This window comes from Phalacrocorax carbo, chromosome 8 (assembly GCF_963921805.1).
Source record: "Phalacrocorax carbo chromosome 8, bPhaCar2.1, whole genome shotgun sequence".
Lineage (NCBI taxonomy): Eukaryota > Metazoa > Chordata > Aves > Suliformes > Phalacrocoracidae > Phalacrocorax > Phalacrocorax carbo.
In genome coordinates, this window is record NC_087520.1 from 40400176 (window position 1) to 40426219 (window position 26044).

Here is a 26044-nt window from a genome sequence, read left to right on the forward strand (position 1 = left end):
GCAATACAAGATTAACACCAATACCAAAAAACCACATCTCCAGTTGCACTAATTCTGATTATTATACCTACAAAAACCCCCACAATTTTCACACTGGACAGAAAGTTTACAGCAACTTAAGTTCCGTCAAACAAGTAGTGGACGTGAATCTCAGAACAAGTGTCTCTACCAAAAGCTCCCCTTCCCTTGGCTTTCAGGTAGTCCAGTCTAGGAGTTACTGGTCACATCAGTCTCCTGCCATACACAAGGGCCAGCATTTAGGGAAAGAGTCAGTGTCATGTGTAAATACAGATGCTTTCCAAACAGATTAGTCATGTCAAATGAATTCTACAACTGCATTTGATTTTCTTTAAAACCAGGAATTCTGATTTTTCCAGAATAACTGCAAATGCAAATTAAAATTTCATCTGCCCCATACTCAGTTCTGTTACAACTTCTTTCCTCATCACTGTTCTATGAGCAATGGTCCCAGTAATTCTCAAAATTAACTTTGCAAACTTTCTTTGTATTTAAAAAGCCTTTAGGAGAAACTCCTAATAGCAAAATTGCTCCAAGCAGTCTTACCCTAGCAAACACACTGGTATCATTAGTGATGGAGAAACCACAAGGTATCTAATTACGTTTGTACACTTGTTGTGATAGTTTCATATTTCTTTGGTTTACAAACACTGATTCTTTATGATATGTTGGAACTCTTACTTCTGGACCAAACTGAGATGAGGAAATAATAAATGAGAATATTGCATCATCAAACTACAGGTTGCATTTTTGTACAACAGTTTAATTGGGACTTTCATCAAAGATCCACAGAATACTCAATGGGAAAATTTAGCTCTTTTCTTGTCCAAAAAAGGGTCAACAGTAAATTTCACCCCAATTCTCTGCTAGCTTCCTATCCACTGCCAGTTATAGACCAGACTTTTGATGATGATGTATAAAGACACAAATTGCCAGAAGCCCAGCTGCATCCATTCTTTCTCCCAAGATGGCAGCTACAGTCAGCCAGGCCAATCTAATACTGTATCTCACATTTTAACACCACAGAGTGAGAAAAAGGCTGTTCTTGTTTAAGAGCCCCAACCCCACCTTTTACTAGCACCTACAGCCTGCTGTGTCCCAAGGTTAGCCACTGCATCACAGACATGCAACATCATTAAAGTAGGCATGTTAACTTTAGCTGGAGGTTGGCAGGGAACCATCTAGTTTCTGGTTATTTCTGTTGAACTTTTGAATGTGCATGTGCCCACTTAGTACCAGAACAGTCACAGAAGCTTGAGGTTTTGTGTTCGGTTCTTGCAAACCCAAATGCCTCAGCAATATGAAAATGCATACGCAACTTTACAGATGCTACAGTCACTCACCTTCTGGACTGAAAGGCAGCTGTACCTTAAAGAGGGCAAACAACACTAGATAAATTACTAAGACAGGAAGTAAAAATACTGCATTGTAGCTGCTGTCACTAATCACCTCAGAATCACTATTGCAACATCTAATAAAAACTATAGGTGATCTTTGGACAGATTGCTGCTACCCAAAATTAAATCTGGCCAGTGAGTACTCTCTACTCAGTAAAGAGTATTATAGATGTTTCAATAGTCTAAGTGAAGAGAACATCAGTATTTCACCTCATAAAAGAGAAGTACAAAAAACACCTTGAATTATTTATTGGAAAACGCCGACCAAATTTTGCGCAGGCTCCCAAAGGACAGTCTACACTTGAGCTAAACATAAGGCTCAGTTGTAACAGAAACTGGATAGTCGGTCCCCTTCAGATTATGCCCATTTTCACACTTCTGGAGCCCAGCGTTGCCATACAAGTTAATCACAAGCACAGCCCTCACAGTCAGTAACAGTAGTAACTTCAGTATGATCTTAGAGGTCTTTTCCAACCTGTATGATTCTATGATTCTATGATTCAGCCACCAGTAGAGTCATCCTCTGAACTCTTACTGCTTCAGTGGGAATTTCCTATCAAGGCAGGACTGTGGAACATGAGCATGCATGGCACAGCATCCTCCCTGTGATGCACAACTCTTTACTGTATATTCACAGCAGACCACACAAAGCATCGTATTAGGTCACCAAAAACTCAAGAATACTACTGATAAGCTGACATGCCTGTTCTGACTAAACTTTACCCACTGGAATAACTGGGGTAGCAGGGGAGTGGCTACCTTAGAGGTGATAAGGCAAATGTACTAGAGCAGATTCACGTGCCAGTCTGAAAGCTTCTGAGTGGAAGGTTAAAAAGCCCAGGTAGCAGTGTGCTCACAATTCAGATTTTGCTTAACTATTTCAGTACAAGGAAAATTAAGATAATATAAAAAGTTAATTTTCATGAAGTTCTGTATAAACTTTCTGAAATTACCAAATAAAGTGCCTCTACAGCTTCTGCCTTACAACTGAACCAAGGTTATTATCAATTTGCGCTTGATATAAGAAAGTGATTTTCATGTACTTACATCTGCTCTCAGAAGGAAGAGAAAATGGTTTGTGAAGTTTCCATTAGCATACAAAAGCAGCAACATCTGCTGGGAGTTTTAAGAGGCTCATTGCTGTCACTTAATCAGCACCACAGGCTACAGTTGGCCACCTCTGCCCTCGTCAGCACTCCAGGTATGGTTTGAAGAGATGAGGGGATAATTTGACCACACAACAGTTCCTGCAAGGCTTCTGTATCTATAAAAAGACATTCTACTCCTACTTAGCTGAGGAGGGGCAATCCACCTATGCTGATTCCTCCTTGCATAAACCTGTAAATAGTATCGTAGCTGAAGACATTAATCCTTTCATACGATTTGTGACCTAAGTGAAGTGGCATTTTAACAAGCAAGACACAAAACCTAACAGCGAGTTCACATCAATGTGCTGTAGCTGTAGCACCATCTAGAGGATCTGAGCTAGAAATTCCTCACACAATGGGCAAAAAAACCTGGGAACCTGCTCTCAGGAGTTGTAAAAAAAAAATCTTTACACAAAAAAAATTATTTTGATCGAATTTTCATTCTATCATTTCTCTACAGATTAATTTAAACTGTTTCATATGTGCCTACATGACACAGTTTTTCTTCAATACTTTCTCAATTTATGATATTTGGATTCATGGAGGTAACAAAAAAATTAGAACAAATAAAACTATCAACAGTCGGACTGGGTAAGATCTCGATCTCATCCACTCTAGGTCACATGCTTGCTACAAGACCTTGTACCTTTTTCAGGTGGAGAAAGGCAGGGCCTTCCCAACAGTTTTGTTCATAACCTTACAAGGATGATTTCACTTTACTCTGTTTTCCTTAATTTTCACCTTTTTAAAGGAGGTCTCTTAATAAAACCAAAGCCAAATTTCAATCAGGAGAAGGGAAGAGGCTTTTAACTGAATAATAGAGATCATGTATTTTATTATACTTCACACATAGGAGGTGCTGACAAGAACTGATTGCTCACTGCAGAACTATGAAAAGAGGAGGAGATGGACAGGTACAGCCCTGGAACCCCACTGATTATTTTTCCAGCCACAGACACCCCAAACCTCACTGACTACTTTCAGCTTGGCACACTCTCCCCCATAACTTAACTCTGCTACTGCCACAAAACACCACCTTTGCTCCTGAAGCCTTCTGGGGATAGTAAAGTTCAAGCCTTTTGTTACTTCTACAAAACTCTGAGCCAACTCCTCAGAGACTGAAGGACCAAGAATTAACTGAGAATATTCACAGTGTGATCACTCCACAGCATTTGTGAGCAAGAAATCCAAACTGTAGCTCCTGTGCATTGGTTGATGTGTGACTGACCAGCAGTGTGATTTGTAGTGACATATCTGCATTAAAAACTCAAACTTTTATACACCTGAACACAGTTTGTATTTCTCTTTCTCTCAGTACTGTGTCAAAATAATAATGTAATACCAAATAATCAGTCATTTATTTTAGTAGTTGTAAGGGCTATGTGCGAAGAATGGACTCTAAGCTTTCAGCTACTGTGCCACATTATCTGCTTCTACAAGATCTCCTTGGAGACTGTTTGGCTACAAATTAAAGCCTAAAGGAAAAAAACTAGAAGAACCAACTGTATGGTCATCAACAGCACCACCAATGGCCATGCATGGGTTCATTCCACTTTACAGGCCAACAAAGCTGAAAACTTCTGGAGATATCCTACAGCATGGGCAAGAGAGCTACCATAATAGCTGGCAGACCCTTACAGTTACTTGTAATCACAATTGCTGGTTATAAAAAGCAAAGTTCTTCCTGAATTGAATTGATTTATGCCATCTCACAATGGCTGGCAGCAAATCAAGATTGTTTACAGCACTTCAGTGTAGCTCAAGTCCCTCAGTGTATCCCACAGCGTGCTTCAATGCCCTCCCTTCCTCTTCCTGGGTCTCCAGGTTCAAGCAGCAAGGAAGGAATGAAATTCTCATGTACTTACCCGCAAAATCCTCTTCCTATTTTCCATGTGGAGAATTACACCTTTGGTCATAGCTTAAAAAAAACACAAACTTTTAAGTATTTTCCAACTTTCAGTTGATTTTTCCCTCAATTTTTACAATAAATGCAGAAATTAGTTCAAACACCAGACTACAAGTACAAACACCTGAAGTTTAAGCTTCTCCCTTCCTACTTTTACCAACAAATGTTTAAACGTATTCACATAGATAAGCATTTGCAAGATTCCAGTCCTAGATTATGAGGTGTTTCTGGTTCTCAAGCAGTATCACTCTGTTGCTAATACTGCATTCACTACTGTATATCAAAAGAAAAATTATGTTGCTTGGAATCTGAATTCTCAGTTAAATTTCAAGTAAGTCTGAGACAAAGGCTATCTGAATGTATGTAAAAGTCTACATGTTTCAGTCTTTCATGTTGAGCATAAATAATGCTTCCAAGAATAATCCTGCATCATGCTAGCTGTTATTTTGGCTCCAGTCCAGTATTTTTTGCAAAGCTGAGCTGATATTTTTATTGGTTTTAAAAAGACATGTAGGCATCTTGCATCCATGAAGAGAAACAGCGGTCTTGAAAGAAGCCTTGAAAATTAAAAAAAAAACAAACTACAGGGCAGCAGAGTAAGTGGAAAAACTCCTCGTTTTCATTTTCTAAATCCCTGGAATTGCCAGTCCAGTTACTGGGGGTAGGATCATCACTAATCTTTTCAGTATGTTATCCTACAGCATGCTGACTTTAATTGGACTGTAATAGCAAGGATCACTCCTGTGACCAACACCAACAGTAGGACCAGGTTTATACTGTATAATCTATAAGTTTTCATTTAAGAGACTGTATTAAAACAAAATTGCTCAGCAGATGTTCCAGTCAGATTCAATAATCATGCACCAGTGCTTCCAACTGCTCAAAAAAAAAAAAAAGAACAAAAAGCATCTGTAAGGATACCTCATTCCCCAAAATTCAGAACATCATACTTCTTACTGTAACAAAACTGCACAGATCTATCAATGCAAATTTCACTCTGGCTAAATTGTTCACAGGTGAAACAAGTCACACAGCTGATGCAGGCACTCATATGGACCCACACCTGCTACAAGCATAGTGTTCTTGATTGCCTCCCATAGCATGTCACAGGATCTTGGGTTAACTACTAAAACAGTAGCTTTTGAAATAAACGTATTAGTATTCCTGATAATTTCTCCCTTCCCTCATAAGCCAGATTTTCAATTCAATTTTACGCTTATCTGAATACACAGCAACTTCAACACCTCTGATTTACGTTGGTCCTTGCCAGTCTGAAACTTAATAAATGGCTACAATAATACCGTTGCAAGAGGTAGGGCAATCCCACACACTGAAGTTATTTTTTCCTCCAACACAGGGCCATAAACTGCATTGCATTATATGCTTATATTCTGTAGAAAGTTTCAAATACAATTGGGTCCTTAAAGAACTGCAGATTGATAACTAGCTTGTTAATTTGTTCTACAGCCTATTTAAAAAAAAAGGGGGGGGGAGGCTTTTGTATACTTGCCAACTCTTTAGAGCAGAGCAGCTAAAAGTCACTCAATGGCAAGATCCCAGGAAGCTTCATAAACAAGACAGAAGACTCAGTGAGACTAGCCCCCTGCTCTTAAACAGATACGTAAGAGTCTTTTGAACGTTATCAGTGCTATTTACTGCATACATGGAGGAGGATGGCTCTTCAAAGGTCTTGCATGGGAAGTGTATTCCCCTACTATTTGGTGAAGGACAGTAGAAACACATGGGTAACTTATTTAAACTACACCTTGTAGAAGTGACCCACACCAATCTGAAAAGCATAGTAAGCTATGGCAGCACACGATTTTACTTATGAAGGTGATTTATCTATCTATACACAGCAATCGTAGCACAGCTGAACTGGAAAGCTTCTACTGGTGAAAAACAAGCTCTGCACAACCACACGATATGCAACACTTGTGGAAAACAGAGAGCAGGCAACGCAATGCTTATACGCAGGGAGAAGAAAAATACTTACTTCTAACAATAGTAGCTAAATGGGTATCTTTGGGATTTGGTTAGTATCAGCCTCGGCTTTAAAAGAAACTAACAAAACCCATCCTCTACTACAACTAAGGCAACCTAAGCTCACGTCAGCTCACCTACAGCCAGAGCCCACCAAGAGCCCAGCCGCAGCAGCAGTCACACTAGTGGCCGCGGGCCCCTTGAAGGCACTGATGGCTCCTCACTGCCCTGACCAGCCCCGCCTGGGGCCTCCCCTCACGCCCTCTGAGCCAAGCGGCCGGTCCCCTCAGCGCTCCCAGAGCGCCTCCCCCGGCCGCCCCTCGGCGTGAGGGGAGCAGCGGCACCGCCACCGCCCCCTCAGGGCCGCGCCCGCGCCCGGCCCGCGCCGCCGCTCCCGCCGTCACTTCCGCCGCTCCATGGCAACGGCGACGCGGGCGCGGCGGCCATGGCCATGGCAATGGTAACGGCCATGGCGCCGCTCCCGCCCGGCGCTGGGAGCGGGAGCGGGGCGGCGGGGGGCGGGCGGCCGGGGGCGGCGGGGGGCGGGCGGAGGGCAGGGCCCCGCGGCCCCCTCGGAGGGGCCGGCGCTGGCCGCCGGGCGGAGCCGCGGGGGTGCTGCCGTGTGCTCTCCCCTCGCAGGCCGAAGTGGAGGAAACCCTCAAGAGGATTCAAGCCCACAAAGGGGTTATCGCAACCATTGTTGTGAACGCCGAAGGTAAAGCGTCCTCTGCTTTCCCCAAGTAACGAGCCGGGTAGGGCAACGACCCTTAAGCACACGACTGCAGGTTAGGAGGTGGTAACGCAATCCGCTTGCGATGCCTTATGAAGGTGCAGTGATTTTCAAGAACGTATATTTCATCTGAAGACGTGAACATTTGGTTTGTGGCCCTTTCTTGAAGCTCTCCCTATGATGTAGTTATTCGTTCAAGTTAACACAAAGCAGAGCCTTGACATAAGTCTTCTCTGAAGAAATACCTAGAAGTATCATAATCTTAATTTAACTTACGGAGTTCCATGTTGTTACTTACCCCCCTTGTTTGACTAAGCTATACTGTATTTTTCAGAACCAGACCTTGAACATCTTTTGGTAGGCTACAGAAAGAGAGAATGTGTGGCACGAAACTGTTGCTTTTGCAGGTGTTTTTTGGTCCGGAATTCTTCATATATGCAAGAAAATCCACTAGCATTTCACTCTCCAACTCTTCCCCTGAAAAGTTATGATAGAACAAAAACACCAGGAGAAAAGTATCTACTAAAGAAAGTTGGTCTTCTACTGTGGCAGCCACTCCTTGGACCTGCTAAATATGCACAAGTTCTTTAAACTGTGTTATGGTCTGTGTCAGGAGAAAGAGCAAGTTTTGTGTCAGGCCAGCTTTGGCTGTGATCCTGAGAATTGCAAGCCAAAAGGGAAACCTGTTCACAGAAATCAGTTTGCAGAAGCTAGGCTTCTCAGGTTAATCTGTTTTAATCATTCCTTTACAAAAAAGACAACTCACTCAATTTACCTTGCCCGTAATTTAGTTGTCCTCCTTCACTTTCACAATCCCCCCCCAAAATCTATTGCACTAGCAGCAGTGTAGCAACAGGAGGCAAGAACACTAAGAAGGAAGCCTAAAGAAAATGTGGACAATTTAATTTGTGTGCCCCAACACGTTAAGTAAAACGTGCCTTTGTTCACAGAGCAGATGATGCAGGTCAAGAGAGGAGTGCATAGAACCTGAAAAGCTGCTTTGTGCCTGCGTGTGCTCATGTCTAGATGCAGCTGTTCACTAAGCAGAAGTGCAGTCTGGTTGCAGAACAAGTACTGTTTCAGCCATTTCTGTATTCTGTAAATAAAATGTGGTTTGATCCAATGAGCACTTAGACTAAGCTGCAAACAAGAAGCGAACAACATCAAGCACTTAGATAACACAGATGATCCTTTCTGAGCTTGCAGACTAATACATTTCTAAAAGCAAAACCACCAGTGTAATCTAATAGAAAAATAACCTAGTTTTCTTATGTTCTGTTACTTGGACTTCTTGGTACAATATTGGTCAAGTATGCTTTCCCGCTCGGGTGTACTCTGCAGCTCATCTTTAGCTGGCGGGCGTAGTCCTATGGTATTGAGGGAAAGCTCAGATAGAGCTGTGCAGAGTTAGGACAACAACATGCTTTTTAAAAGGCTGTTCTGGATTCCCTCTGTCTCAATTTTGTTTTGCAAAGGAGTAAGAACGTTTCACCTCCCTTTTTTCGCACATTAGACTATTAACGGCAAGGTATAAAGTCCCCCCCGTCCTGTCCAAACTTCCTCATCCTGACAAAGCTGTAGAACATGTGACTAGACTGAAGCTGACAGACAAGACTAGCTAGACAAGGAATTTTGGTTTTAGTTTATCATTTAGAAGTGTTTTGACACCAGATGCCAGATGTGAATGCAAGAGAGTCCATACTCCGTGAGGATGTATTCAAGGTACTAAAAAGTAAGATTGGGCAAACTAAACCTCAAAGTCGGTGCGTGGTTGCAAGTTTTTGTAACATCTCCAAATATCCATAATTAGCACTAGTTGATCTAATTACTTCAAATCTTTCTGTTGAAAAATAAATTTGATTTCTTTCTATCCTGAAAGACTTAAAACAGGTGTACAACTTAAATTACTTCCAGTAAAAATACTCAAACCAGTAGTGAGGTTTCTTAGGCTGTTTGGGTTCCCTAAAAAGATTAAACCCTCTGTTCTTCACTAACATAAACAGTTGTCTTTTAGTAAGAGTTTTGTAATAGTGTAGGTAATGTAGGTGTAATAGTATGCAGGGGAAATAGCAAAATACAGATTCCTGCTACAAACATTGCCTGTCATTTATTCTAATGCTCGAAGTTGATTTGTTCATTGAAACGCTATGCTAAGTGTGCATTGTTTATTTGGAAAATCTCATAAGCTGTTGCTATCCTTCACAGTCAAGCAGGATCACACTACAGCATTTCTAATGAAGGATTTATTTGCCTTTTTCTAATTTGGGTGGCAGAGGCCAAGAGAATTTGTCCTAAAGTAAGCATAGCTCAGCTTTAATCTAAGCATGTCACTAGTGTCAACTCATTTTCATGTTATTATTAGACCTTGGAGGATCGTTTAACATTTACCATTTTCATTAAAAGTGCTGTATTTGTTGAAGCAATCATTTAGATGCAAGGTCATACAAACTTGACACTAATTCATTGCTGCTTTTAAGTGACTTACTATTTAATGCTGTGATTATATAGATATTCTGATGTTAATGCACTGCCTGGGAATACCTGCTTTGTTTCCTTTAAAACATCAGTTCCAATCTCTGTGTAATAAACATTAGACACGAAGGATGTACCGGGTCATTCTCTACACTTCCCTACACTACACATCCTGCTAACACAGAATTATTTCTCAAGTGACAACACAGATTTCAAGTGATTCAAATAATGCTTTCCTAGGAAAATTATGGAATAGTCTAATATCTGAGGTGGTTCTATTATTTTATTCCTTTGCCTCTCATTCTTTCTTTACCTGGCATTCACTATTTTAATGCTAATTCTTCTTTCATAATCAAACTCTTCAATTTAAGTCATATTACTCTATTTTTGTATTCCTGTCCTGTCCATCTGGAAGATGCAATACAAATGTATGCAAAGAGAAAATTGCCTTGCCAGCTTGTAATCTATTGTCTTTGTTAGTAGGTCAAATAAATTTTTTATTAGTGAAACAAGCTTATTAAAGCCAAACAGTTTTACACTTGCAGGGTTACTGTGAACCCTGTTTTGAGTTTCACCTGGTAGCCTATTAATAAAAAGCACATGATTTGACAAACATTGATAAACAATGAGTCATTAAATCATCAAAAATTAATCTTGACTTACATAGTCATATTTTTAATGGTTGGGATCAATACACTGTGTACTACCAATTGCCACTATTTTGCCACTAATGGGAAGGGATCGTTCCAAGAACGGTTTTGCTTGCCGAATGCAAACATGCCACTTCTGCCCTTTGATTGCTCCTGGTATTTCAGCGGAAATGTGTCGTTTCTGTTACTGCACGTGCCAAGTGCAGCAGTTAAAGCGTGGGTTAGATTCTTACGAACTCGGTGACAGTGTTTAAACTGATTAAGCACCAGAACTGGTTAAGTACTACAGAATGGAATTTGATAGGTATTAAGAGCCTTAAACAGCAATTAGACTCCTTCATAAGTTTCATAAAGCAACTCAATTTTTAATTGCCACTGATTAATACAAATTATACTTTAAAAAGCATGTAAGATACCTGAAATCAAGACAGCTCCTTTCTGCTACAAAACAGAAAGAACTATGAAATCCATGTTTTCTGTCTTATGACCTGCTATATGTGAAGAATACACAACTTAACTGAATGATTATTTGAAAATTATTTGTTTGCAGGAATCCCTGTACGAACAACTCTTGATAACTCTACAACAGTCCAGTATGCAGGTCTTCTGCATCAGCTCACCATGAAAGCTAGGAGCACAGTGAGAGATATTGATCCTCAGAATGATCTCACCTTTCTTAGGATCAGATCAAAGAAACATGAAATTATGGTAGCTCCAGGTAATATTTCTATTAAAATAACAATAGAATTGTACGTTTTTTTAAAGTTCTAATCCTTTAAAAATAAGGCTACCGCAGAAAATGCATTTTGAAAATAAGTATATAAAAACATAATCATATATTCACCATGTAACCAGATGAGTTAGGATTTTAATGTGCGGAGTTTATAGTATTCAAGCTTGGAGGCAACCAAACAAGTCTAGATCTGATTAATGGTCCAGTTTCTGTTGGTTTTCACAAAAGGAAAACTGGACAAATACATATAGCAAATAGTGTGCATGTGTATATATAGTATTAAAGGCAGCAAATGCATTTTAGCTCCAAACAGATGCAAAAAATCTTATTTTTCCAAAAATTATTTTTTACTTGGTACATTATCATGGTGGGATTTGTGTCACAGATGTGCAGCATTATCACCAACATGGTAACTGTGATATAATTGTTTTCCTTAAAACAACCAGGGGAACATAGCAACCTGTTTCTCACTCATGTTAAATACAAATATATGTTAATTTGTTAGCGGTGTGTCTAAAATAGATAACAAGGCCAGATGAGCTGTGGTGAAGCTGCAGTTACCCATACAAGGTGTATCAGGCAAAGTGGAAGTGATTGGTTGGGGCTGAGCTAACGTGTGCGCTGGCTAATTGAGAGACTAATGGTATGCAGGGTTTTGTCAGCAATATCCAATGGAGGTGTGCGGAACAGAAAGGAGGCTTCAGGGATCTCCTCAGCAGAGCCTCTGGGGGAACATTGGCTCTGAGCTTGTAGTGATGGCAGCCTTCGCGGGGGTTGCCCTCCGATGCTGATTTCATAGCAAATGGAGAGCAGAGGTACCGCACTAGGTACGCATTACTTCGCCCCGCTGGAGTTGTTATGATGCTGCCATGAAACCAGTATGCACGAAAGAAATCTGGTGCTGTCATTAAGTGTTAACGTTAGTCATCACCTGATACTATGATTAAAATTTATTTTAGTTCCTGTTTTGAAGTATACACCTAAAGCATTTTTTAAATCATGGTTTTTGCTCATTGATTTAAACTGATGCATTTGATTCTTATTTTGCATTTGCCCTTCACCTATGAGGTGACTTTTTGACTAGTAACCATTAAAGCACGTTGACCTGAAAAGAAGTGGTATAAAATGTGAAGCTTTTTCGCTAATAGGGTGATTAGTTGTTCAAAGGTTTGATCGTATTTTACTGTAATAGAAGGTGGCAAATGAACCACCTGCGATTTATATTAAGTCACTTTTGGATGAAAGTGACAGCGCAGGAATGCACCTTCTCAGCTCTCCAAAGCAGATATGACCCTACCAATTCACTGGATAGTTTCAAGAAACAGTTGATTTAAAATAGATGATGTTAAATAGCTATGCAACCGAATTGTTTCCCAAACTTCCCTGGGCTTTTAGAATTAGTAGGCAAACTCTGGCATGCTTAGAAATTATTCATAGTAGAAGTCTATTAAAATCTTTTCTGCTTTTTTCATGTCTAAATGAGGTTCTCCATTTTGAATAAACTAGTTAGTGAACTGAAAGAAGTTCTCTGCACCTGCAGAAGAGGCTGCAGATGTCAAAAGTTCTTTATTCTAACAAGTGCTAGCTTCCAGGTGCTTATCTCGTGACTTTTTTCATCTCGTTTAAATATCTTTACAGCTTCTTGAAAGCAGATCTACTGCTTAGTAGAATAGTTTTAATATGGTAGAGTTAAGCTTTATGACACAGATTTTTTTCATCTGCAATCTCAGATTTCTGTACAAAGTACTTACATTTTCTAAATGTTTTTTATGTAAATGCCATTGCTTTTGCTTATGTTTTATAAACAAAAAGTTGGAGAGGAATAGATTAATAAAGACTATTTATCAGGAAATAATATAAAATATTTCAACTCCACATTTTTATATCTTTTTGCAGATAAGGACTATCTCCTGATGATTATTCAGAATCCATGTGAATAATCCTACTACAGCAATATTTTTAGAGACAGTGATGTAGTTTTGCTTGTTAAACTAATATTACTTGTTGATATTTAATACAAAACATAGCACTAAGTAATTTTACATAAAGTATAAATGTCATGACTGAAGTGTTGCCAGTTTAAAGTTCTCAGTTGTAGCTGTATCAATTTGTGTTTGAGCAAATCATAATGCCTCTCTCAAAATATTGTATGTTTATCTTGATACTTAGAAGAGCAATAAAAAAGCCAAATGCTTAAAACTCTCTTTCATGGATGCTCAAGCCATTCTTGCAATTAAATTGTTCTCTTTACACTTCTAACATTATGCCGGAGGAGAAATCATCCCTCATGGGAAGCTGTAGATCACGTGTATACATACATCTATAAATGCGTCCCTATGAACTGGAGTAACCACAGTTACACGAACCAAAGAACGCAAGTGTAGTTCATGTCAGTGATGACGGACAGGATATTGCCTGTCTTTAACTCCTGGTTTTTAAGTTTTCTAAGGGAAGACAAGTGAAAGAAAAACAATCTTTTAGTAATTTCCAGTGTCTACAGATGGAAAAAATAGCTTCATTTTAATATTTTCAGTACTAGGGATTTCAGGCAGACAAAGTTGAGCCTGCACTGTAATGTAGAACTACTGTTAGTTAGGTAACAGTAAACAGTGCATTTTGGCAACTGCGTACAGTGCTATCTGATAACTACCCGAGCCAATACACAAGCCATACACCTTGGTGCCATGGGACAAAGGGTGGGTTAAAGCTCAGAATGTTTCCCAAATCAGATCCATGTTTATACAGTAGCACTGGAGATCAGATACATCTTGTTGAGTGCCTTTAAAACCGATGCGCTGATAAAAGGCCAGTGTAGGGTTAAGCTAACAACAAATCCATTCTGTCTGGAAAGCATGCTACGTGCCTTGGGATGAGTCTCCTGGCCGATGGGCCCTCTGGGCTGTGGGAGGGCAGTACAGCACTGCGTGCAGCGCCCCTGTTCTGCCCGCACCGTGTGCCTCAGGTGAGGGGAAGCATGGCTACACGCTTCCCTCCCTCGTGATCCCAAAGTCATGCTAAGCCTTGCACCTGAGTACGTGCTGAGACAGTGTGAAAGTGAAAGGAGTCTGAGCTGACCCTGCGCTTGAAAAAAAATCCAATCATACTACAGATCACCTCAGGTTATGCAGATTATATAGAAATTTTATCAATTCATTATTTAAACTTTAAAACGTCAGATTGTCTTCAGTTGGTCACAAGAAGGGCTTTTTTGTAGATACAGAAACGAAGAACAGCAAATGTGTGGGGTGGCTACGAGGATGAAAAGAAAAATGAATCTGTTGAATACTGCTCAGGGATCCTTGTAGTACATCATATGAATTGTGGTGGAGGTTATGAAACTGATAAATCACCTCATGTCTTGTTGGATATGGAGTCAGCAATTTGCTATTAGGGCTATGTTATGTATCACTCAAAAGTTACACAAAGGAGAGTTATCGATGCCTGGTGGTATTTTTTTCAAATCTGAGTGTTTGCTCTGACTTTGCGGAATAGCTTGGAAAGGCTGACAAATGCAGGAGGGTTGGTCCTGCTCCTGGGAGCAGAAGGCATCTGAGCGTTGAGATCCCAAAGGCTAGCAGACAGATTCCACCACACGCAAGCAGTGGAGGGAGGGGACCACGGGAAGATTCAGTGCCACCACTGTGTGCACAGAGGCCTAGTGTGATGGAAATTAAACACAGCATTCCAGCTGGGCAGGGCTATTAAAAATTGTAAGGATATGTAAATCAACGGACACTATTCAAGGCCAGGCTGGATAGGCCTTTGAGCAACCTGCTCTAGTGGAAGGTGTCCCTGCCCATGGCAGGGGGGGTGGAACTAGATGATCTTTAAGGTCCCTTCCAACCCAAACCATTCAACGAATCCGTGACGACTGTTGGTTGCACTTACTGTAGACGGTGCTGTGCCAGAAGAATTTCCTTGCCACTGGAGGGTTTTTTAAATTGTGCACTGGAAGACAACCATTTTAAGTTGCTTGTAATTAACCAATATATTGACGTGTGGCAATGCTTTGAAAAAAATAAGTTTTTGTTTATTATCCTCTCTGCTTCTGTTCTGATAATATTAACAATCCAACTTATTTATTGCTACTTATTAGTGAACATTTATTCTACTAATATCCTGGCATGTCAAATGCCTACCAATTCAAAGCCCAGATTTTTCACTTCAGCACCTGCCCAAAAGTATTGCTGAATTCCAACTACTATGAATGTGTATCTGGGGCTAATAGTTTTGTTTCCGTAGTTTTCTCTAAGAGCATTAAATTCTGTGGAGGTTTCACTGTATACGTCCGGAAAACTGCCAGAATTACAGTCCCTGTTACACTTTTCTATTGTCAGAAATAATAATGGCGTGGCAATTTCCAGCATCATTGAAAAATGTCCTTCAGCCCAAGGAACACAGTAGTGTGCTGCAAAGAGAAAAGCTTAGTGTCTGGCAATGTTCTTCCATTTTTTTCTTTCTGATACATGTGTTAGTTCCCTTTACAGACTTTAATCCAATATTTATTAAGCAGCTGATGATTGCTGTAGCTTGATAAAGCACTCAAAAAGACACTTAAGCCAAATCATTAAAATTAAACACATGCTAAATCATTTTGCTGAAAAGTGGGTTTATGTGGGAAAACGGCCTTAAGCAGATGCATGTAGTTCTCCAAGGGTCAAATACTGCGCACAAATTAGTTTCTTTCACTGTTCCTGCGAGAGACATAGATGCAGATAAGGGGGCAAAGTTTGGTCCATTTATAATGATGTGCGTAGTAACAAATGTTATGCAAACACGCGGGCTGAGCTGTGCTTCTGCCAGCTACTCTTAGCAGGGCAGTCTCTAATCAGGTTTCCTTGAAAGCACTGTAGTATTATACAATTTTGGCAACAATCTTCACTAGGGAGCATAAATTGAAATACTCCATTTCATTCCCTGGTAATTTGTTTCTATTTTCTGTTAGCAAAAGCAAGCTGAACACGTGTAAACTTTTCATTTAGGTCTTTCAGCAGGAAATGGAAGCACCAATAGCTAAGTCTCGAACAGTCCTACTGGAAAACCGTCGTCAGCACAGTGATCTGAATAAAGGTGGGCCATGGAAAAGGAACGGCATCGTCCAGACAAAATACAGGGAAATAAATGTTGTAATACCAAAGTGTGACACCAAGTCATTTCGGCTGTCATTTATGTGAACCAGCAGAGATTTTACTAGTTAACAATTAACTGGGGGGAGGTTGAGGAAAAAAGTAGAATGAAAGAGATTAATTTCTTAAATAATCATTTTGTCAAGGGAACGCTGAGAATGTCAAGAATGGCTGTTGTTCACTGAAGGGCAGCGTTTGGGTTGAACTGTAACATGCTAGTTAGGCAATCAGCCGAGGAATAAATTCTGTCAGCATCATGTATTTGGGGTCCTCAAAATAAACTAAAAGACAAAGTGCTCAGAGAGCCTCCCACTTTTGAAATAAAGTACCTTGGATTTCCCTTAACACGTAATTTTTCAAAATGCATGGTCACTCACGGACAACAGCTTCGGCCAGCTAATTCATTCAAGGCAGTTGTTAATTATTCTGTCTTTTGCTCATCTGCCAATTAAATACTTTGAAATATTTCATTTAATGCACATTCAGTGCTTTGGTAGTCTGGCTTTCTATGAAGTTACTTGGGTTTTTAGACATACTTGGTCCATATTACGTAATGCATATAGAAGTATCAAATGGTCTACTTTTCAGTTATACTTTCAGCTTAACTCAAGATGCATGTAGATCTGTGGTCTTATGTTTGTACGTTATTTGGTTGAATATAACTCTGGGATACAATGAGAATGATTCACAAACTGTGCAAGTGATAAAGCATTTGTAAGATAATGAACTGCTAACTACTTGCCACTTGTGCAGACTTCAGGAATTTATGTATTTGTATTTTGTCAGGTCTGGCAAGGGCATTCTTGTGACAGGATTCCTAGAAGAGACTGTAATGGTGAGGAAGGTGGTGTTAAATATTGGGTCAAAACGGTCTGAAGTGGACAGTATCCATTAAGGATGTTCGCAGTTCATCTAGGAAGCACTAGGATGTTAAATATTAAATTCTCCTATTGCCAATGAATGGATTATCAGATCATGTACTTTTTCATATATTAACCGTACTTGCCAACACCATTTCAGTGAGAAGTTCCTCAAATTTACTGATGATACAAGGCTTTGTATACAGCAGTATTATACATATGATGGGCATCTACGTGTGTGTGTGTGTATATATATATATATAAAGCATGTATATATAATTACTGTTAACTTCCTGAGAGGTGTTTGTGGGACCACACTGGATTCTCTGAAGAAACTATCTGAACGCAAGTGTTAATAATAGTGAATCTGAAAAGCACAATTTAGTAAAATATCACAATCATCTGAAAATGCAGTTAGGAATTAATATTATTTCCAGACCTATTCAGTTAGTTTTGGAACTAAACAGTGATAGCAGCACTTTCAATAACAGAGGGTTTCCCTAGCAAGAGGAACCTGTCCCAGGTCCCCTGTCTCAGCTCAGCAGGACACCATTTCTGGAGTGGACCCACAGTAAAAGCCACAGTTTTCCTAAATAAACTAATGTCATCCTTTTAATTATGTTTTAATTATTAAGTTACAATCTAGAGGCAGCAAGATAATTCCCCTATTGATCTTTCAAATCTCAAGCAGCTAAATTAGAGTAGCCAGGAGGATGACAAGTTTGTGTTCCCTCTGCCTGGCACCTGAACAAATTACATCTCTCGGTTTGTAGAAAAATTAGGTCATAACAACAAGGCTCACTGCAGGACTTCACAGTATCCATGGGAGAAAGGAAGACTGATGCTTGGAGAGAAAGCCTAGAATGTCCTAAGTTAATTAAGCATAACAGCAGAGGTACAGCATATATCTGTTCAGACCATAGCGTTGATTTGAATCTCTCTGAATTTCAGGACATTCACATTTGGGGACACAGTGGGACTGGAAACAGACCCCTGTAAAAATGCAGCGACTAGCAGGAAAGTAAAGGCCACGGTGAGATCTGAACTGATTCCTTCAGCTTTGCGGACAATTTGAGAGAAAAATGTTATTTCTCCTTCAGGATGCAACCAAGCGGAAAATCAGCTAGTCCAAATACACATAATTTTTGGTCATCTCTGCAAATTATCCTTAAATAGTGACAGAAGCACTCAGAATTTACTTCTGAGGAATTTTCAATAGCTACACTGAACAGGGTACACTTCATTTTTAAAAGCAACACTGATTATAATCAAAACTCTTCAAAGTGGATGCATAACAAGAGAGCCTGAGTTGTAACTGCCCACATCCTACTTTGGACCGCTGGGGCTCTCAGCTCTGCACGTTGTTTTGGTTCATGCTGTAGTAAGGAGTGTTCTTCCTCTTTTCCAAAAACACGTAAGTCTGCCTTTGACCTGAGTACTACCCTTTTAGTTGCCCTGGCTCTGTACCATTGATTTCACTGAAATGGCTTCTTTCTAAAGTGGTTAAAATGATACACAAAGGATACCATCCCCTCGAGTCTATGCATCAAAAAGAAATCTCAACATGCTTTTGCTGCTTTGTTTTTAAAGATACTGAGCAAGAAGACAACTGCATTAGACCATTCTAGAAGATGGATAGAAGTCAGCATTAGTTACCAGCTGGCAATAAGTTTACAAAGTATTGTTCAAAGGCCATGATTGCAAGGAGCAAGAACGCTAAACATAGTTTCAGGCTAAGAAAGTTTGCTATAATATGGCTCATCATTACAATAACACTAGTGGCACTTTGCATTTCCAAAGCACTGTACAAATGCAGAGAACATTGTACTGAAGTACGTCAGGTACCACAGAAGCTAGGAGAGGCAAAGATCCAGCTTTCTTTGCTATTTACATATACAAACTCCACAGTTAAATCAACGAAGATGACTGCAAAGCATGACAACAAGGGACATATTCCTTAGCACTATTCAAACAACTTAAAGTGACTTTTTAAACTCTAGGATCCAGTAAATTACTCCTTCCCCCTCTTTCCCCTTGTCCTAAGGGGAGCCGGCAGTTGTCGTTCGAATCCATCAGTTTGTCAAACTTGTTGCTAATTTTGCCAAAGGCTACCTCAGAATGTGGTCTCAGGAGCAGTGTCTGCTTCTTACGCGCTAAACCACAGTGCCTACCGTACAACTGTTGCTGCTGAACGAAGTACTTAAACATATTCTTCTGTTAAAATCAGCTGGAAATCTCATGGCCACCTTCTACAAGATTTCTGAGCTACGAGTGGCTTACAGCATCCCTCTATGTCTGGTTCAGGCTAAAACCCAGAACAGTATGGTCAAGTAGAGAAAATAAATAATTATTAGATACTTAAATTAGTAAAGAAGCTGTACCATTTCTATAGGGAATTCTTACAGTCAGTTGTGAAAAGCTGCCAGTTTCCCTCTATTTTTTTAATTTGTGATTTGTAAGAGAGAGCACCCATCACTAGAATTACCCTTTTGTCTGCAAAACTATCAAGGCTGTAAGTCTAGAGCTCAAATTTGGCCAGCTGTGTGACTACCAGCACGTGTGTCGGGACTATGGAGAAGAAACTGGAAATGCTCTTGTCTCTAAGAGTGGAGCTAGATGGAAAAGTGAGAAGTGTTCCTGGTTAAGCAAAGATTTTATTTGCTGTGACATTTTGTTAGAGGAAGTTTCTAGTTAAACCATAGTCCAGGTAAAAAAGAGACTGGCTAATCTGTAATCTTTATGATTCCAGATTATTGTTAATTGTAGAATATTGTAAGGGGACTTTCCCAGTGTGTTGTTGCAGGAACACTCACAATATATTTGCCATAGTCCATCTCACATGACAAAACCATCCTTGGCCTAAAGGGCTAACAGTCTGCAGGAGCAGTTTTCTTCTTTCTACCAGTGTTTCAGCAGAATAACTTCGCTGACTTAAATGAAATTATTCTGCATCCATACAAGCTTTATTTTCCCCTTGTGTGTTCTGCTTTGGAAGAATTTCAGAAGTAAAAGGAAGACTCATGGTTCAGCAAACTGCAAAACAGGAGAAGTTACAGTCAAGAAAATTTAATACCCGCACAATATCACGTCATTTTTTCAATCAGTTTTATTCCTTTCCTGTAGGGAAACAGACGGACCACAGACAATTTCTACTTATTTACCCTACTGCAATCCATTAATAAGACCACTGTAATTCTCCCTTGGCTACCAGCAGTATTAGTTCCCCTAATTGCTTGCCGAGGTGCCTGTGCTAATGCACTAGCACAATATGTTACTGCTTAGCTGTAGGTTCGTTGTAAAGGTAGGATATGAAATAGGTCATGGTGTTTAGAAAGAGCAGCTACGAAGCCACCAGCCTATTTGAAGCACTAGGCACTATTGATATACCAATTATTTGCAAAATTTCATACCTTGCAACCTCAGTGAAGTTAGCACTATGGTAGGTAGCTAACCGATGGGTTTCTCTTTGCAAAATGGGGATGTTTCACTGGGTTTTAATGTATTTCACACCCACAGTATCTCACTTGAAGTAACGCATTTCACCCTCTGCTTTGGGTTAGAACATCAGAAAGCACATTTTGAAGACATCAGATCTTGTTGTCAGCAACTCAGTTAAGTTTTTCACTCACTTTCCCTCCCCTGCTGATGTTCTCTAAGATAAGGTATGAATTTTTCCTATTGTCAGTTTTATTACTCAGAAATTTATTTTTAAGTGTTCCATTGATCACCGTTTCCTGTTGAAGGAGGTAATGTCTGTTTGCACCATTTGCATTCAAAACAAGCAGAGCTACAAGAAGAGGGGAATTTATTCACACACACCATTACTTCAGCCAGATGCCATATTAGAAATTGCTCTAATTTGTATTATTTAGACTGAAAGTATCCACCCCCCCGAAAAATTCATAAGCCCTTTGGGTGTGGAAATAGCTTCTCTGAATTTCCAGAGAAAGGTAGAGGAAAAAGGACATCCATACTTAGGAAGAGGAGTTCTGTTTTATAGTGTCTTTTTTGACTTCTGCTGTAGATCTACTTAAAGACAATATTTACTCAGTGCCTGTGCATCAGATAAGCATGGGGAATAATGGATATACAAATATTAAATGTGCACACTACAAAAAAAATCCTCACATGAAATTTGGCAACTGAATGCTTAAATTAACATTAGCATATTCAAATCAGGGCTTTTGTGAGCAAGCTTGCTATCTTCAGCTTCTGTTTCACAAAGAAAGAATAACAAAAGTGGATGTTTTCTTAGAGCAGAGGAAGGCATTTCAAATAACATTATGAAATTAAAAGGCATGTTTCCTAAACAAATGCACCAGCATAGGCAAGCGATGGTCTTTCCTTTCACCCAGTATCCTTTTCTACTTATAAGTATTAATGTTGCTCCAGGAGATAAAGGAATCTAGAAGGTGCTTCATAATTTCAGCTCTACTCAGACACCCTTAGTGACAGACGTTTCTAATATAGATAAGAAAGATGGAGCGGATATTAAAGCGGAACATCTCCCCATCTATTCTTTGTTATTCTAGCAGAGATTTACCTCGAGCACTTTCTCCATGCGGTGGAACTGGTGTCAGTTATTGCAGATGCCACTGTGGTCTGCCCGAGAGGAAAAGGCATAGGTGCGTGTTAACACTCCCCGTCAGCGACAGATCCTATATATTGCACATTATAATAAAAGAATGGGGGTGTGCGTGTCAGTGGAGGGGGGAACTGGAGAAAAGAAGGGAGAACAGTTATTCACCTGCTTGGTAAGTAAATAAAGGAAAACTTTAAATGTCTCAAATTCTGCGTTTTCATTTATATTGAGACTGATATTTGCTTTCAGATATGCAATGTTTAAAAACAATCAATTGCAGGCAAATGTGGGAATTCTTTTTTTAGTTTTTAGCAGTTTTCTACTGTGGCATCACACCATTTCTTAATGGTGACATAAGCCCCTGTGTAACACACTTAAATCTGTGAGCAAAAGCTTGCATTTCTTTTTATTTTTATGTATATTTAGCTCAAGAATACCCAGTGATTCGTAGCCCACAGGCTGAAACCAGGTTAGTTTGCTTTCTTGTCTGGCCATTAGATGGCAGACAACAGAACGACCATTGCTGTGCATTGTGTCCTTGAGTTTATGAAAGAAGCAGGAAAATGCCGCCGCTCTCTAAATTTGCTCGCCTCACATCCACTAACGATAAAGTACTCGGCATCCCAAAGGCCTTCAGAGTCCCTTTCCTTCTTTTTACTCCCCAACCATGCACTGCAGCAACCCAAACCCTGTAATAAAAGCACGTAACAGCCATTCCTTCCTCCTTCCCTGACAGTCAGTTGCACTCAACTTCAAGCAGAAAGCACCATCCTCCATTCCCCACCATTTCTGCGCTCCTGATTAATCTCTGCAATGAAGTAATTGGTCTCATCTGAGCTATGACTGATTTCCCCATGGCAGGATTTCTCAACAGTATGAGAAAATGCCTGACGTTGCTTTCCTACTAAAGAGCTGTTTAAGCAAGGTTAGTATAACTGCACACTCATAGCCTCCTTTTTGAAGCAGCACCACAGTATCTGCAAGGGTTTTTATCTACCTGTGCCAAACAGACTTTGTTTTTCACAACTAGGTGATAACATCTACACACACATGCTGACATCAGGAGCACATTTGCAATGTACAAAAACAAATATACGCATGGAAACATGTCTTATAAATGCAATGCACTTCTGTTCTTTAGATATACCCATATAAAAGCCCACTTGTTGGTGTAATTGCATTCTTAATCATCAAAGAATGCCAGAAGATTAATAGAAAAAGTTAATGGAAAAATGTTCCCCTCTGTCACATCAACAATAGGAAATTTCTATCTATCGTAATTTGAATGAGGTGCGACTGGTAGTGTGACTTTCTCACTACTGAAAGACCTGTGAACATATGCATCAACAGCAGAAGAGACCTCTGCCAATACAAGCTGTGGAAACAGTGTTGCGTATACATCTTGATTACCTATGGCCTCCATCCCATGGAAATGGCATCCAAATGAACCAAAATAAAAAAACATTCTTACACATTGCATTCTCTTTCACTGGGAGTTTCTAAATGGAAGTCCTGCATACATGAAAGCTGCTGTAAGACAAAGGAGTATCAGCTTTGTGCATGCTTTTTCAGCAGTCCAACTTCATGATATGTTTGAATCTGGAAGAGTGGGCTGAAAAGAACCTTATGAAGTTCAACAAGGACAAGTGTAAGGTCCTGCACCTGGGAAAACATAATCCGGGAGCGCAGCACAGACTGGGATCCAGCTGGCAGGAGAGCAGCTCTGTGGAAAGGGACCTGGGGGTCCTGGTGGACAGAAAGCTCAACATGAGCGAACAGTGGCTGCTGCGGCCAAGAAGGCCAACAGGATGCTGGGTTGCATCAAAAAGGGCATCGCCAGCACAGATAAAGAAGTCATCATCCCGCTCTACTCAGCGCTTGTCAGGCCACACCTGGAGTGCTGTGTACAGTTCTGGTCCCCGCTGTACAAAAAGGATGTGGACAGGCTGGAAGGGGTCCAGAGAAGGGCCACCAGGATGACCCAAGGACTGGGAAGCTGCCATACGAGGATAGGCTGGGAGAAATGGTTTGTTCAGCCTTGAGAAAAGGAGGCTCAGAGGGGATCTCATCACCGTGTACCAGTACTTAAGGGGTAGCTACAAAGAAGATGGAGACTCCCTTTTTACAAGGAGTCACATGGAGAGGACAAGGGGGAAGGGACACAAGTTGCTCTTGGGGAGATTCCGATTGGACACGAGAGGGAAATTTTTCACAGTGAGGACAGTCACCACTGGAATAATCTCCCCAGGGCAGTGTTTGACTAGGCCACGTTGGACACTTTCAAGAGTCGGCTGGACAGGGTGCTGGGCCATCTTGTCTAGACTGTGCTCTGCCTAGAAAGGTTGGACTAGATGATCCCTGAGGTCCCTCCCAACCTGGGATTCTGTCATTCTGTGAATAATATCTGTATGAAGCACAGCCAAGTGTAAGTTAATGGGAGTCTTTATCTGTGGGATACATATAGAATGAGGATAATGCAAATACACATGCACCCACGCACACTGCATGTAGTACATTCCTAAACACCAGCATTGAAAGCAACGCCAGCTTTAGCAAACATGGTCAGGGTAAAGTATCTACAGGAGCAAATTTACAACAGATGTAAGGGGCATTATAAAAATCATAGTGCTTTACAGAACTACAAAAATTATATCAACAGACATCAATATAATCTGTTAAGTCATTCACGAGCTGTATCCCATCCAACAATCAGCTTCCAAAAGATTTTCTTAAAAGTCCAGGACACTTTGCAGTCACCCTAAATTCAGAAAAAGAAATGAATGCTAGACTAGACTAGACTAGACTAGAATGTCCTGAGTTGGAAGGGACCTACAACAAACACCGAGTCCAACTCCTATCCCTGCACAGGACAACCCCAAATTCACACCATATCTCTGAGGGCATTGTCCAAGTGCTTCTTGAATAGCATCAGGCTTGGTGCTGAGACTGCCTCCCTGGGGAGCCTGTTCCAGTGCTCCACCACCGATGCTTATGTGCTGTTACCTGAAGCATGGAGGGACATGCCTCAAGTAACATAAAAGGCATAAAACCTGACTCTAAAATTATAAGAGGAGAAGCCCAACATAATACTTTGCAAAAAACTCTTTCTCCAGTTATGATTCTGCGCTATAACTTCTCATAATTCTATTATTTGAAAAGGTGTTGGACTGTAGAGATCTACGTTAGTTCACCATGCCCAGGGCAGACTGTGAAAGTGCAAGCCTTCCCCGTAAGGCCCCAGTATGAGGCGATTAATTTAAAAGGGGCTGAGTGTGTTAAGAAGTGAGCAGCGGGTAAATACCATATTGCCCTACTATGAACTGGGAAAACTTGCTTCACCTTCCTCCACCCACTGCACCAACTGACCATCAAGTGATTTGCGAGGGTCACTCACCCACGCACCCTGCTTGGTTCCCGTGCCAGCTCAGTCCCTGAGCACAGCTGAATATTCGGAGAACAGACACCACCCCTGATTCAACACTGTGAGGGGCCGGATTTGAAGTAAACCAGCCAAGACCCCATCCCTCAGTCAACACTGAACCACACATCAAATCAGCCTTGCCCACTTGCACACCCACTTAATCGATGAGCTGGGGATTCAGTCATCTGCTGTAGAAACAATTACTTCTGCACATTAAACTTGAGGGCTGTGCGGTACGTCATCTTGATCAGGAATTAATACTCTGGCGTGCTGAGATTTGAAAATTTGTCCAAGAAATGGAGGCCATGGCTGCCAGTGCCTAGTAATGTGCTACATGATATTTCAGGACCTGTCTACAGTTCAAAGCTTCTTGCACCATATTCTCCAAACAGAGCACAGCGTACACCATAGTCGGCCTTCGCACACGCTGCTGTCAGCCTCTGGATACAGACTTCTATGTATTGCCATTATGGAATCTGTCATTCAAATGTGGAGCTTACTTTTAAATTCTCCTTGTGGGTAATGAATAACACTTTTTTATTTCATTAATAATGTTAGGAGATTAGGAGGTATTTTATGGCCTGTATTCCACATGCTCTGGAAATAATTTTAACAAATACTACCTCAGAGTAAGTGTGTTTGCTGCACAACAGACATCATCTACTTACACTAGCCTTCAATATACAGAGGGATAAATATGAATCCCACATGTGGGAAATTGTTAATATTATAGCACACAAGAAATCTTAGTGAATAGTCTCATAATATATTATTCATTACACATAGTACTTGAAGACTGACAGTTCCCATGACTACAGGATAAAACCAGTTTACTCATAGTATAAACTATGAGTTCAAAGACACATCCCAACAAAGCTAGCTACCCTTTAAGTTACCACAGAAAAGCTCAACAATGCAGGTTCAGTGCAGAATGACTGAAGACGAGCAATACGTATTGTAGATGTGATCATTTACAGACATCACACTTCTCTTGGGTCTTTTATCTCCTTGGGACTCC

The 26044-nt window shown here is 40.4% G+C and overlaps 1 protein-coding gene and 1 long non-coding RNA gene across 2 annotated transcripts in view; one reads left to right on the forward strand and one right to left on the reverse strand.

The window, feature by feature from the left end:
• The window catches only part of LOC135314591 (uncharacterized), a 176970-nt gene extending 172484 nt beyond the window's left edge, over positions 1-4486 (reverse strand). The window contains exon 1 of the long non-coding RNA XR_010374101.1: positions 4429-4486. This is a non-coding gene — a long non-coding RNA (uncharacterized LOC135314591). The remainder of the gene's footprint in view (positions 1-4428) is intronic.
• Positions 4487-6872: 2386 nt separating this feature from the next.
• On the forward strand, positions 6873-13241 carry DYNLRB2 (dynein light chain roadblock-type 2). The gene is made up of 4 exons (XM_064458140.1): positions 6873-6912; positions 7092-7167; positions 10855-11022; positions 12934-13241. The coding sequence occupies exons 1-4, from the start codon at positions 6898-6900 to the stop codon at positions 12975-12977; spliced, it is 303 nt and encodes a 100-aa protein (XP_064314210.1). The 5' UTR covers positions 6873-6897; the 3' UTR covers positions 12978-13241.
• The last annotated feature ends 12803 nt before the right edge of the window (positions 13242-26044 follow it).